Genomic DNA, 12,500 nt, shown 5'->3' with positions numbered 1-12,500 from the left:
TGTTTATCAGAGTTCCAAACGAGAACAGAACAACGAGATACAAACAGGGAAGCATTGGGTCTGTGCCCCAAATGGCACCCTACACCCTGCACAGTGCACTACTTTTGACCAAAGTAGTGTGCTACAAAGAGAACGGGGGTTCTATTTGGGACTATGCACTCTGGTCAAAAGTAGTGCACTGTGCAGGGTTTAGGGTGTCGTCTGGGACTCAACCATGAACCGTCAGTGTGTCTGGTCTAGCTAGCCTCAACGTGTGGTGGTGTGCTGTGTTCCTCTCTATAGTAAACAGAGACTGGTAGAAACCTGTCTGGGACACGAAGGTCACAAACACTACAGCTATCAAGGAACACTGAACAACACAGATCTTCCCATTTGATTGTGCTAAATGGGAAAATAGAGACAACAGGTATCCAGATAGCTTATGAAACTAGCAGTTTGACACAAAATGGTGGTCGAAAAAGAGATAGAGACCCTATATTTCTACGAGAGAGATAGTAGACCCACGGATACAGTATGAATACAGTAGTTTGACACAAAATGGTGGTTATCAAACGCAGCAGCTGTCAGAACAAGTCTTTAGACCACCTGTAAGGCAGTACGGCTGTGTGATTCCATAGCTGGCTGCCTTTACAACCCTTTGTCTAAAAGAAACGTCAGGAACTCATCTCAGAGCACATCGACAGGATCCAACGGCAACTAAATAGCAAGGGTAGGCCGTCATTGTACATAAGAATTTGGTCTTAACTAACTTGCCTAGTTAAAAATAAATGTATAAAATTGACTTTGTTAGTTAAACAAAGTTTAAAATTAAAAATAGCAGCGATATTCGAACGGGAGTCCCTAGTGGGGGCCCCCACGGGACAGAACATGTTCGTTCCATCACAACAGTAGCACACGGGATTCAACTAAATGAGGGTTTGATGATGAGCTGATTGGTTGAATCAGGTGTGTTAGTGTTGGACTGGAACAAAAAGAAAAGAGCATTACTGTCTGTGTTAAATAGTGCTGTAAGTCCCTCCCTCACCAGCTGCACATATGGCTCCTTTCATTTAGTCAGCGCTGCCCTCTGGTGGCGAATTATGTGTATTACACCCCACTACAAAAACACAATGGCTTCTTTCATTTAGTCAGCGCTGCCCTCTGGTGGCGAATTATGTGTATTACACCCCACTACCAAAACACAATGGCTCCTTTCATTTAGTCAACGCTGCCCTCTGGTGGCGATTATGTGTATTACACCCCACTACAAAAACACAATGGCACAGATAAGGGATTCAACCGAGAAGACGAATTACTAATACTGTCGTTAATGATGATACATGTATGTTCACGTTTTTGGTACGTTTCACACTTCATTCCATAAGTTAAGCTATCAGTCATTAGTCAGCAACAGTGTTGAAGGAAATAGAGGCTTTAAGATAAAAATGGCCTCGTTCATTTCAGTGGAAGGCAGGGGAAATGTTGATTGGGCCAACTTAGTGTAAAGCAGGAAATGTTAAAATAATATGTAAATCTAAAAATAGTTTTAAATAACTGCAGCTGTTTACATAGACTGGCTTTAGTCATATTTGCTAAACCACAGCAATAAAACAAGCATAGAAAACCAGCAATGATGGGAAGGACAAAGAGTCAGATTGTTATTATAAGGGAGAGAGAAAAACGGAGTCTCTGTCTCTCTCTCTCTCTCTCTAGTCTCCCTCTCTCTAGTCTCTCTCTCTCTCTCTCTCTCTCTAGTCTCTCTCTCTCTCTCTCTAGTCTCTCTCTCTCTCCCTAGTCTCGCTCTCTCTCTGGTCTCTCTAGTCTCTATCTCTCTCTCTCTCCCTAGTCTCGCTCTCTCTCTAATCTCTCTCTCTCTCCCCAGTCTCGCTCTCTCTCTCTCTCTCTCTCTAGTCTCTCTCTCTCTCTCTCTCTCCCTAGTCTCGCTCTCTCTCTCTCTAGTCTCTCTTTCTCTCTCTCTCTAGTCTCTCTCCCTCTCTCTCTAGTCTCTCTCCCTCTCTCTCTAGTCTCTCTCTCTCTCTAGTCTCTCTCCCTCTCCCTCTATCTCTCTCTCTCCCCCCACCCTTCTCCATAAGCAGGAAGGGAAGGCCAAACTGGGCCGTGTTCCAGGCTATCTAGTGTGAGCTGTCTGTCCATGCAGCCCTATGCCTTCCCAGGGAAGAGAAGGAGGGAGAGATGAAGGAAGGGAAGGGACGAGGAAAGGAGGGGAAGTAGGGAGGGAGGGTGAAAGGAGGGGAGGGAGGGAGGGAGGGTGAAAGGAGGGGAGGTAGGGAGGGAGGGTGAAAGGAGGGGAGGGAGGGAGGGAGGGAGGGTGAAAGGAGGGGAGGTAGGGAGGGTGAAAGGAGGGGAGGTAGGGAGGGAGGGTGAAAGGAGGGGAGGTAGGGACGGAGGGTGAAAGGAGCCAGTCAGGATGAAAAAAGGCCCACAGAGGGCAGACTAACACAAAGGGTCTCTCTAGTGTAGCCAGCCCTGTAGCTACCTGCTTCCTCTAGATAACAGACTGTCTGTCTGTCTACCTGCTTCCTCTAGATAACAGACTGTCTGTCTGTCTACCTGCTTCCTCTAGATAACAGACTGTATGTCTGTCTACCTGCTTCCTCTAGATAACAGACTGTATGTCTGTCTACCTGCTTCCTCTAGATTACAGACTGTATGTCTGTCTACCTGCTTCCTCTAGATAACAGACTGCATGTCTGTCTACCTGCTTCCTCTAGATAACAGACTGTATGTCTGTCTACCTGCTTCCTCTACATAACATGGAGATTAGGTTTGAGCAGTAGGAATCAGTGGAGGCTGGTGGGAGGAGCTATAGGAGGACGGGCTCATTGTAATGGCTGGAATGGAATAAAAAGGAACGGAGTCAAACATGTGGTTTCCATGGTTTCCATGTGTTTGATGTGTTTGATAGCGTTCTATTGATTCCATTCCAGCCATTACAATGAGCCCGTCCTCCTATAGCTCCTCTCACCAGCCTCCACTGGTAGGAATCCACTTTAAGACATCTTCAGACACCTTGGTGTAAACGGGATACATTTCCGGACTTCCTCAGTTACCTAAGCAGTCCCGGTACACTATTTAGGACATCCTCAGTCACCTTATGGAACCATAGTATACGTTTTAGTACATCCTCAGGCACATTAGGTGTTACGGTATACATATTAGGACATCCTCAGTCAATTTAAGAGTTACGGTACACATATTAGGACATCCTCAGTCACCTTATGGAGCCATGGTATACGTTTTAGGACATCCTCAGTCACATTAGGAGTTACGGTATACATATTAGGACATCCTCAGTCAACTTAGGAGTTACGGTATACATATTAGGACATCCTCAGTCAACTTAGGAGCTACGGTATACATATTAGGACATCCTCAGTCCCCTTACGAGTTATGGTATACATATTAGGACATCCTCAGTCCCCTTAGGAGTTACGGTATACATATTAGGACATCCTCAGTCCCCTTAGGAGTTACGGTATACATATTAGGACATCCTCAGTCCCCTTACGAGTTATGGTATACATATTAGGACATCCTCAGTCACATTAGGAGTTACGGTATACATATTAGGACATCCTCAGTCACATTAGGAGTTACGGTATACATATTAGGACATCCTCAGTCCCCTTAGGAGTTACAGTATACATATTAGGACATCCTCAGTCCCCTTAGGAGTTACGGTATACATATTAGGACATCCTCAGTCTCCTTAGGGGTTATGGTATACATATTAGAACATTCCCAGTCACATTATGAGTTACGGTATACATATTAGGACATCCTCAGTCAACTTCCAGTCGTCTGTCTTACCTTGTTCTTGGTGCTGGTCCTTCTGCTCCATGGACACCAGGGCAGAGAAGTGTGCCTGGTCGTAAGCTAGGACCAGGGGGGAGCAGTGGCACAGGTTAGGAGGCACCTCCAGGGGCAGGTACAGCCCTCCAAACGGGATGGGGGCAAATGCTGGGGGAGGGGAGAAGAGGTCAGGCAGTTAGAGGTTGAGATGAAAGGCCCAGTCTGAAAGTTCTCCGTTTGCCCCATCTAGGAATGAGAGTAGTTCGATTTATGCAAATGAGTCTTACCAGAGTCATATGTCTAAAGAGTTGGGCCAGAGCTTTTGGACGCCATGTTAGTGCCTTTGAGCATTCCGTATATCCATTTACGACAAGAATTTGAAATCTTGTACATAGCGTTGTTAAAAAATTCCTGAGAATGATGTGAACCGCTATCGGTCCATGTTGCCCATGGGGAGCTAACATGGCTGCCATGCAATGTCATGTCATATAAACGCATCATAATGCAGAAACCTAAAATGTCCTCTCGAACTCTCTAGATACGTGACTCTTGAGTCGGACCGTTCTTCTTCTTTGGGTTTTGTGAGCAGGTACGTCTCTGGTGTGAATATGTAATAATAATAATCATTCAGAATAATTCATAATAATTCATAATAATTCAGAATAATTCATAATAATTCAGAATAATTCAGAATAATTCATAATAATTCATAATAATTCAGAATAATTTATAATAATTCAGAATAATTCAGAATAATTCATAATAATTCAGAATAATTCAGAATAATTTATAATAATTCATAATAATTCATAATGATTCAGAATAATTTATAATAATTCAGAATAATTCATAATAATTCAGAATAATTCATAATAATTCATAATAATTCATAATAATTCAGAATAATTAATAATAATTCAGAATAATTTATAATAATTCATAATAATTCATAATAATTCAGAATAATTTATAATAATTCATAATAATTCAGAATAATGTATAATAGTTCATAATAATTCATAATAATTCATAATGATTCATAATGATTAATAATAATTTTGGTGGATACCTATATTTGTCCTATTTCACACATCGTACAAGTGTGTATTAATACATGTGTGAATTTGATGATATTTTTTTATAAATGTTTTGCTTATTCCAACTCCGCCTGAGACCACCTGGGAGAGTAGGGTCACGGCCAGGGACTGCCATTGGTAACGGTGACCCTCAGGCAATTAGGGTTAAGTGCCTTGCTCAAGGGCACATCAGCAGATTTTTCACCTTCTCCTGCTCTGGGATTCGAGCATCTTCCTGAGTCTCTGAGCACCTAGCATCTAGCCACAACTACAATGGGTGTCTGAGCACCTAGCATCTAGCCACCACTACAATGGGTCTCTGCAGTACGTAGCATCTAGCCACCACTACAATGGGTCTCTGAGCACCTAGCATCTAGCCACCACTACAATGGGTCTCTGCAGTACATAGCATCTAGCCACCACTACAATGGGTCTCTGCAGTACGTAGCATCTAACCACCACTACAATGGGTCTCTGCAGTACGTAGCATCTAGCCACCACTACAATGGGTCTCTGCAGTACGTAGCATCTAACCACCACTACAATGGGTCTCTGCAGTACGTAGCATCTAACCACCACTACAATGGGTCTCTGCAGTACGTAGCATCTAGCCACCACTACAATGGGTCTCTGCAGTATGTAGCATCTAGCCACCACTACAATGGGTCTCTGCAGTATGGAGCATCTAGCCACCACTACAATGGGTCTCTGAGCACCTAGCATCTAACCACCACTATAATGGGTCTCTGCAGTACGTAGCATCTAGCCACCACTATAATGGGTCTCTGCAGTATGTAGCATCTAGCCACCACTACAATGGGTCTCTGCAGTATGTAGCATGGCGTGTGTACTCACCCTCTCCCCCTGAGTCCCGTAGCATGGTGTGTGTACTCACCCTCTCCCCCAGAGTCCCGTAGCATGGCGTGTGTACTCCCCCTCTCCCCCTGAGTCCCGTAGCATGGCGTGTGTACTCACCCTCTCCCCCTGAGTCCCGTAGCATGGCCTGTGTACTCCCCCTCTCACCCTGAGTCCCGTAGCATGGCATGTGTACTCACCCTCTCCCCCTGAGTCCCGTAGCATGGCGTGTGTACTCACCCTCTCCCCCTGAGTCCCGTAGCATGGCGTGTGTACTCACCTTCTCCCCCTGAGTCCCGTAGTATGGTGTGTGTACTCACCCTCTCCCCCTGAGTCCCGTAGCATGGCCTGTGTACTCCCCCTCTCCCCCTGAGTCCCGTAGCATGGCGTGTGTACTCACCCACTCCCCCTGAGTCCCGTAGCATGGCGTGTGTACTCACCTTCTCCCCCTGAGTCCCGTAGCATGGTGTGTGTACTCCCCCTCTCCCCCTGAGTCCCGTAGCATGGCGTGTGTACTCACCCTCTCCCCCTGAGTCCCGTAGCATGGCGTGTGTACTCACCCTCTCCCCCTGAGTCCCGTAGCATGGTGTGTGTACTCACCCTCTCCCCCTGAGTCCCGTAGCATGGTGTGTGTACTCACCCTCTCCCCCTGAGTCCCGTAGCATGGCCTGTGTACTCCCCCTCTCCCCCTGAGTCCTGTAGCATGGCGTGTGTACTCACCCTCTCCCCCTGAGTCCCGTAGCATGGCGTGTGTACTCACCCTCTCCCCCTGAGTCCCGTAGCATGGTGTGTGTACTCACCCTCTCCCCCTGAGTCCCGTAGCATGGCGTGTGTACTCACCCTCTCCCCCTGAGTCCCGTAGCATGGCGTGTGTACTCACCCTCTCCCCCTGAGTCCCGTAGCATGGTGTGTGTACTCACCCTCTCCCCCTGAGTCCCGTAGCATGGTGTCAGCCACCACTATGATTGGTCGACGCAGCACGTGAGCCAGGACAAACACATGAAACTCCTCCAGACTCTCATACACAGGGTCCTCTGAGTTATCCACCCTGCGTCGAGACACAATCCCTGTCAGACACTCACAAACCATTTAGATCTACTGGGTAAACATTTTAAAATATATACCTCTAATGTTGGCTGATATTTAAATGTCAAGTGTGTGTATCTGTGTGTGTGTATCTGTGTGTGTGTGTGTGTGTGTGTGTGTCTGTGTGTGTGTGTCTGTGTGTGTGTGTCTGTGTGTGTGTGTCTGTGTGTGTGTGTCTGTGTGTGAATCATGGCCCATGACAACTCCTCAGAGTCCATAGTCTTTTACATAACCTAGCATCCTGCTTTAGCAGGTGTGATCTGATTGGCCCATAGACACCATCATAACTGATCTGATATTGACCTATAGACAACATCATAACTGATCTGTTATTGACCTATAGACACCATCATAACTGATCTGGTATTGACCTATAGACACCATAGTCAGGGCTTTATACAGACATCAACCAGACACCATCATAACTGATCTGGTATTGACCTATAGACACCATCATAACTGATCTGATATTGACCTATAGACACCATCATAACTGATCTGGTATTGACCTATAGACACCATCATAACTGATCTAGTAGTCAATGACCCATGACAGTCTCATAACTCAGCTATCCAACAGTAAACTAGTTTGGTGCTCACTGCTCTCCGTTGTGTGTGTGTGTGTGTGTGTGATACTCACCCTACAGTATTGTTGTTGTTCTTGCTGCTGTGTGTACGTGGTTCACTAGAAGCTAGTTTCAGCAGCTCGTTCCATTCTCTCTCCCATTCCTCCTCCGTGTACACCAGCCCTGACTGAGGAGAGAAAACATAGAGGGTTACACACACACACACACACACACACACACACACACTCAAATCAAATGTTGATCTTGCTGTTGATGGCATAGTGCCTCATTTGGAGGGGGTACAGGGCCTCATTTGGAGGGGGTACAGGGCCTCAATTGGAGGAGGTACAGGGCCTCATTTGGAGGGGGTACAGGGTCTCATTTGGAGGGGGTACAGGGTCTCATTTGGACGGGGTACAGGGCCTCATTTGGAGGGGAACAGTGTCTCATTTGGAGGGGGTACAGGGCCTCATTTGGAGGAGGTACAGGGTCTCATTTGGAGGGGTATAAGGGCCTCATTTGGAGGAGGTACAGGGCCTCATTTGGAGGAGGTACAGGGCCTCAATTGGAGGAGGTACAGGGCCTCAATTGGAGGGGGTATAAGGGCCTCATTTGGAGGGGTATAAGGGCCTCATTTGGAGGAGGTACAGGGCCTCATTTGGAGGAGGTACAGGGCCTCAATTGGAGGAGGTACAGGGCCTCATTTGGAGGAGGTACGGGGCCTCAATTGGAGGGGGTATATGGGCCTCATTTGGAGGAGGTATAAGGGCCTCATTTGGAGGAGGTACAGGGCCTCATTTGGAGGGGGTACAGGGCCTCAATTGGAGGAGGTACAGGGCCTCATTTGGAGGGGGTACAGGGTCTCATTTGGAGGGGGTACAGGGTCTCATTTGGACGGGGTACAGGGCCTCAATTGGAGGAGGTACAGGGCCTCATTTGGAGGAGGTACGGGGCCTCAATTGGAGGGAGTACAGGGCCTCATTTCATAGATGCACTGGGTGGAGCCTGAGCCCTTTCTAATACATCTACTGTCTCCTACAGCACTGGGGCCGGTGTGTGTGTGTGTGTGTGTGTGTGTGTGTGTGTGTGTGTGTGTGTGTGTGTGTGTGTGTGTGTGTGTGTGTGTGTGTGTGTGTGTGTGTGTGTGTGTGTGTGTGTGTGTGCGTGCGTGCGTGTGAGTGTGTGTCCTACGGCCCTTTCCGGTCTAAATGAGTCAGCAGACATAGAACAGTAGGTGTTGACTGAGCAGAGCATGGCACCACACAGAAAACGTACGTCATCACAGCCACCTGGGGTGTGTGATCAAGTGGCGAATCAAATCACAACACAAAGACGTTGGCACAGCAGAACAAAAGCATGCCCAGCACAAGTCAACAGGTTTCTGCTTTACACTGAAACCCCCCCACCCCCCCTGTCCACCCCACCCATAGGGTTGTTAACCAGGACCCATAGGGTTGTTAACCAGGACCCAGAGGGTTATAACCAGGACCCAGAGGGTTATAACCAGGACCCAGAGGGTTGTTAACCAGGACCCAGAGGGATGTTAACCAGGACCCATAGGGTTGTTAACCAGGACCCAGAGGGTTGTTGACCAGGACCCAGAGGGTTGTTGACCAGGACCCAGAGGGTTGTTAACCAGGACCCAGTGGGTTGTTAACCAGGACCCAGAGGGATGTTGACCAGGATCCAGAAGGTTGTTAACCAGGACCCAGAGGGATGTTGACCAGGACCCAGAGGGTTGTTAACCAGGACCCAGAGGGTTGTTGACCAGGACGCAGAGGGTTGTTAACCAGGACCCAGAGGGTTGTTAACCAGGACCCAGAGGGTTTTGACCAGGACCCAGAGGGTTGTTAACCAGGACCCAGAGGGTTATAACCAGGACCCAGAAGGTTGTTAACCAGGACCCAGAGGGTTGTTGACCAGGATCCAGAGGGTTGTTAACCAGGACCCAGAGGGTTATAACCAGGACCCATAGGGTTGTTGACCAGGACCCAGAGGGTAGTTGACCAGGACCCATAGGGTTTCACCAGGACCTATAGGGTTGTTAACCAGGACCCATAGGGTTTCACCAGGACCTATAGGGTTGTTAACCAGGACCCAGAGGGTTATAACCAGGACCCATAGGGTTTTCACCAGGACCACAGCAATACTCAGCACTAGAATAATCATTTTATCACAGGGTTGATTATTGCCATAATGTGGTAGTGTCCATGTTGGGGAGGTTATTGAGGGGGAGGTGGGATGATATCAGATGAATGTATCACCATGTTGGGGAGGTTATTGAGGGGGAGGTGGGATGATATCAGATGAATGTATCACTATGTTGGGGAGGTTATTGAGGGGGATGATATCAGATGAATGTATCATCATGTTGGGGAGGTTATTGAGGGGGATGATATCAGATGAATGTATCACCATGTTGGGGAGGTTATTGAGGGGGATGATATCAGATGAATGTATCACCATGTTGGGGAGGTTATTGAGGGGGATGATATCAGATGAATGTATCACCATGTTGGGGAGGTTATTGAGGGGGAGGTGGGATGATATCAGATGAATGTATCATCATGTTGGGGAGGTTATTGAGGGGGAGGTCGGATGATATCAGATGAATGTAGGTGGGACTATTTGTTTGCTGTCTAGATGTATTGAGTTTGACTATGTTGTGGAATGTGAGTGCGTATTGCACAGGAACAGCTGAGGCTGCTTTTGCCTTGGGTGGAACCAGAAATACCCATTTCCTACCCAGACAAAGATCACACTAACATACCATGCCAGCTCCTTTAGAGCAGCTTTTGGCGTGTCTGTAAGACGCTTGGGGTTATCACTCCTGCATTTCCACAGACCCTGTGCCCAAAATACAGGTAGCAGGTCTGAGTGAATGGTTCTCTGTAGGTATCAGGTCAGTGTGAATGGTTCTCTGTAGGTATCAGGTAGTGTGAATGGATCTCTGTAGGTATCAGGTCAGTGTGAATGGTTCTCTGTAGGTATCAGGTCAGTGTGAATGGTTCTCTGTAGGTATCAGGTCAGTGTGAATGGTTCTCTGTAGGTATCAGGTCAGTGTGAATGGTTCTCTGTAGATATCAGGTCAGTGTGAATGGTTCTCTACAGGTATCAGGTCAGTGTGAATGGTTCTCTGTAGGTATCAGGTCAGTGTGAATGGTTCTCTACAGGTATCAGGTCAGTGTGAATGGTTCTCTGTAGGTATCAGGTCAGTGTGAATGGTTCTCTACAGGTATCAGGTCAGTTGGGGGTACAGGAGGACTGGAGTTGGGCTGTTGGGTGTACTGGAGGACTGGAGTTGGGCTGTTGGGGGTACGGGAGGACTGGAGTTGGGCTGTTGGGGGTACAGGAGGACTGGAGTTGGGCTGTTGGGGGTACAGGAGGACTGGAGTTTGGCTGTTGGGGGTACAGGAGGACTGGAGTTGGGCTGTTGGGGGTACTGGAGGACTGGAGTTGGGAAACACTGCTATACTATACACCCATCACACATTAAACAGACAGTTTATATTGCCCTGTTGGGAAGGGCTGGCAAGATCAGCACTTCACTGGCCTGGTGCATGTGAACAACACATACGGCTGCAGTGGGAAGTTTACATACACTTAGGTTGGAGTCATTAAAACTAGTTTACATACACTTAGGTTGGAGTCATTAAAACTAGTTTACATACACTTAGGTTGGAGTCATTAAAACTAGTTTACATACACTTAGGTTGGAGTCATTAAAACTAGTTTACATACACTTAGGTTGGAGTCATTAAAACTAGTTTACATACACTTAGGTTGGAGTCATTAAAACTAGTTTACATACACTTAGGTTGGAGTCATTAAAACTAGTTTACATACACTTAGGTTGGAGTCATTAAAACTAGTTTACATACACTTAGGTTGGAGTCATTAAAACTAGTTTACATACACTTAGGTTGGAGTCATTAAAACTAGTTTACATACACTTAGGTTGGAGTCATTAAAACTCGTTTACATACACTTAGGTTGGGAGTCATTAAAACTAGTTTACACACACTTAGGTTGGAGTCATTAAAACTAGTTTACATACACTTAGGTTGGAGTCATTAAAACTAGTTTACATACACTTAGGTTGGAGTCATTAAAACTCATTTTTCAACCACTCCACAAATTTCTTGTTAACAAACTATAGTTTTGGCGAGTCGATTAGGACATCTACTTTGTGCATGACACAAGTTATTTTTCCAACAATTGATTACATACAGATTATTTCACTGTATCACAATTCCAGTGGGTCAGAAGTTGACTGTGCCTTTAAACAGCTTGGAAAATTCCAGAAAATTATGTCATGGCTTTAGAAGCTTCTGATAGGCTAATTGACATCATTTGAGTCAATTGGAGGTGTACCTGTGGATGTGTTTTAAGGCCTACCTTCAAACTCAGTGCCTCTTTGCTTGACATCATGGGAAAATCTAAAGAAATCAGCCAAGACCTCCACAAGTTTGGTTCATCCTTGGGAGCAATTTCCAAACACCTGAAGGTACCACGTTCACCTGTACAAACAATAGTACGCAAATATAAACACCATGGGACCACGCAGCCGTCATACCGTTCAGGATGGAGACGCGTTCTGTCTCCTAGAGATGAACGTACTTTGGTGAGAAAAGTGCAAATCAATCCCAGAACAACAGCAAAGGACCTTGTGAAGATGCTGGAGGAAACAGGTACAAAAGTATCTATATCCACAGTGAAACGAGTCCTATATCGACGTAACCTGAAAGGCTGCTCAGCAAGGAAGAAGCCACTGCTCCAAAACCGCCATAAAAAAGCAAACTGCACACAGGGACAAAGATCGTACTTTTTGGAGAAATGTCCTCTGGTCTGATGAAACAAAAATAGAACTGTTTGGCCATAATGACCATCATCATGTTTGGAGGAAAAAGGGGGGGCTTGCAAGCTGAAGAACACCATCCCAACCATGAAGCACGGAGGTGTCAGCATCATGTTGTGGGGGTGCTTTGCTGCAGGAGGGATTGGTGCACTTCACAAAATAGATGGCATCATGAGGAAAGAAAATTACGTGGATATATTGAAGCAACATCTCAAGACATCAGTCAGGAAGTTAAAGCTTGGTCACAAATGGGCCTTCCAAATGGAC

The 12,500-nt window shown here is 46.5% G+C and overlaps 1 protein-coding gene across 1 annotated transcript in view; it reads right to left on the bottom strand.

Moving 5' to 3' along the window:
- LOC139384665 (OTU domain-containing protein 7A-like) overlaps positions 1 to 12,500 on the bottom strand; it is a 102,278-nt gene that overhangs the window by 17,331 nt on the left and 72,447 nt on the right. Inside the window, exons 8-10 of the mRNA XM_071129488.1 lie at positions 7,450 to 7,562; positions 6,644 to 6,771; positions 3,811 to 3,960 (exon numbers count right to left, since the gene is read on the bottom strand). Of these exons, the coding sequence (XP_070985589.1) occupies positions 3,811 to 3,960; positions 6,644 to 6,771; positions 7,450 to 7,562 (391 nt within the window). The remainder of the gene's footprint in view (positions 1 to 3,810; positions 3,961 to 6,643; positions 6,772 to 7,449; positions 7,563 to 12,500) is intronic.

Source organism: Oncorhynchus clarkii, chromosome 26 (assembly GCF_045791955.1).
Source record: "Oncorhynchus clarkii lewisi isolate Uvic-CL-2024 chromosome 26, UVic_Ocla_1.0, whole genome shotgun sequence".
Lineage (NCBI taxonomy): Eukaryota > Metazoa > Chordata > Actinopteri > Salmoniformes > Salmonidae > Oncorhynchus > Oncorhynchus clarkii.
Note: the sequence above shows the minus strand (reverse complement) of the source record. Positions and strands in the feature narration are given on the sequence as shown.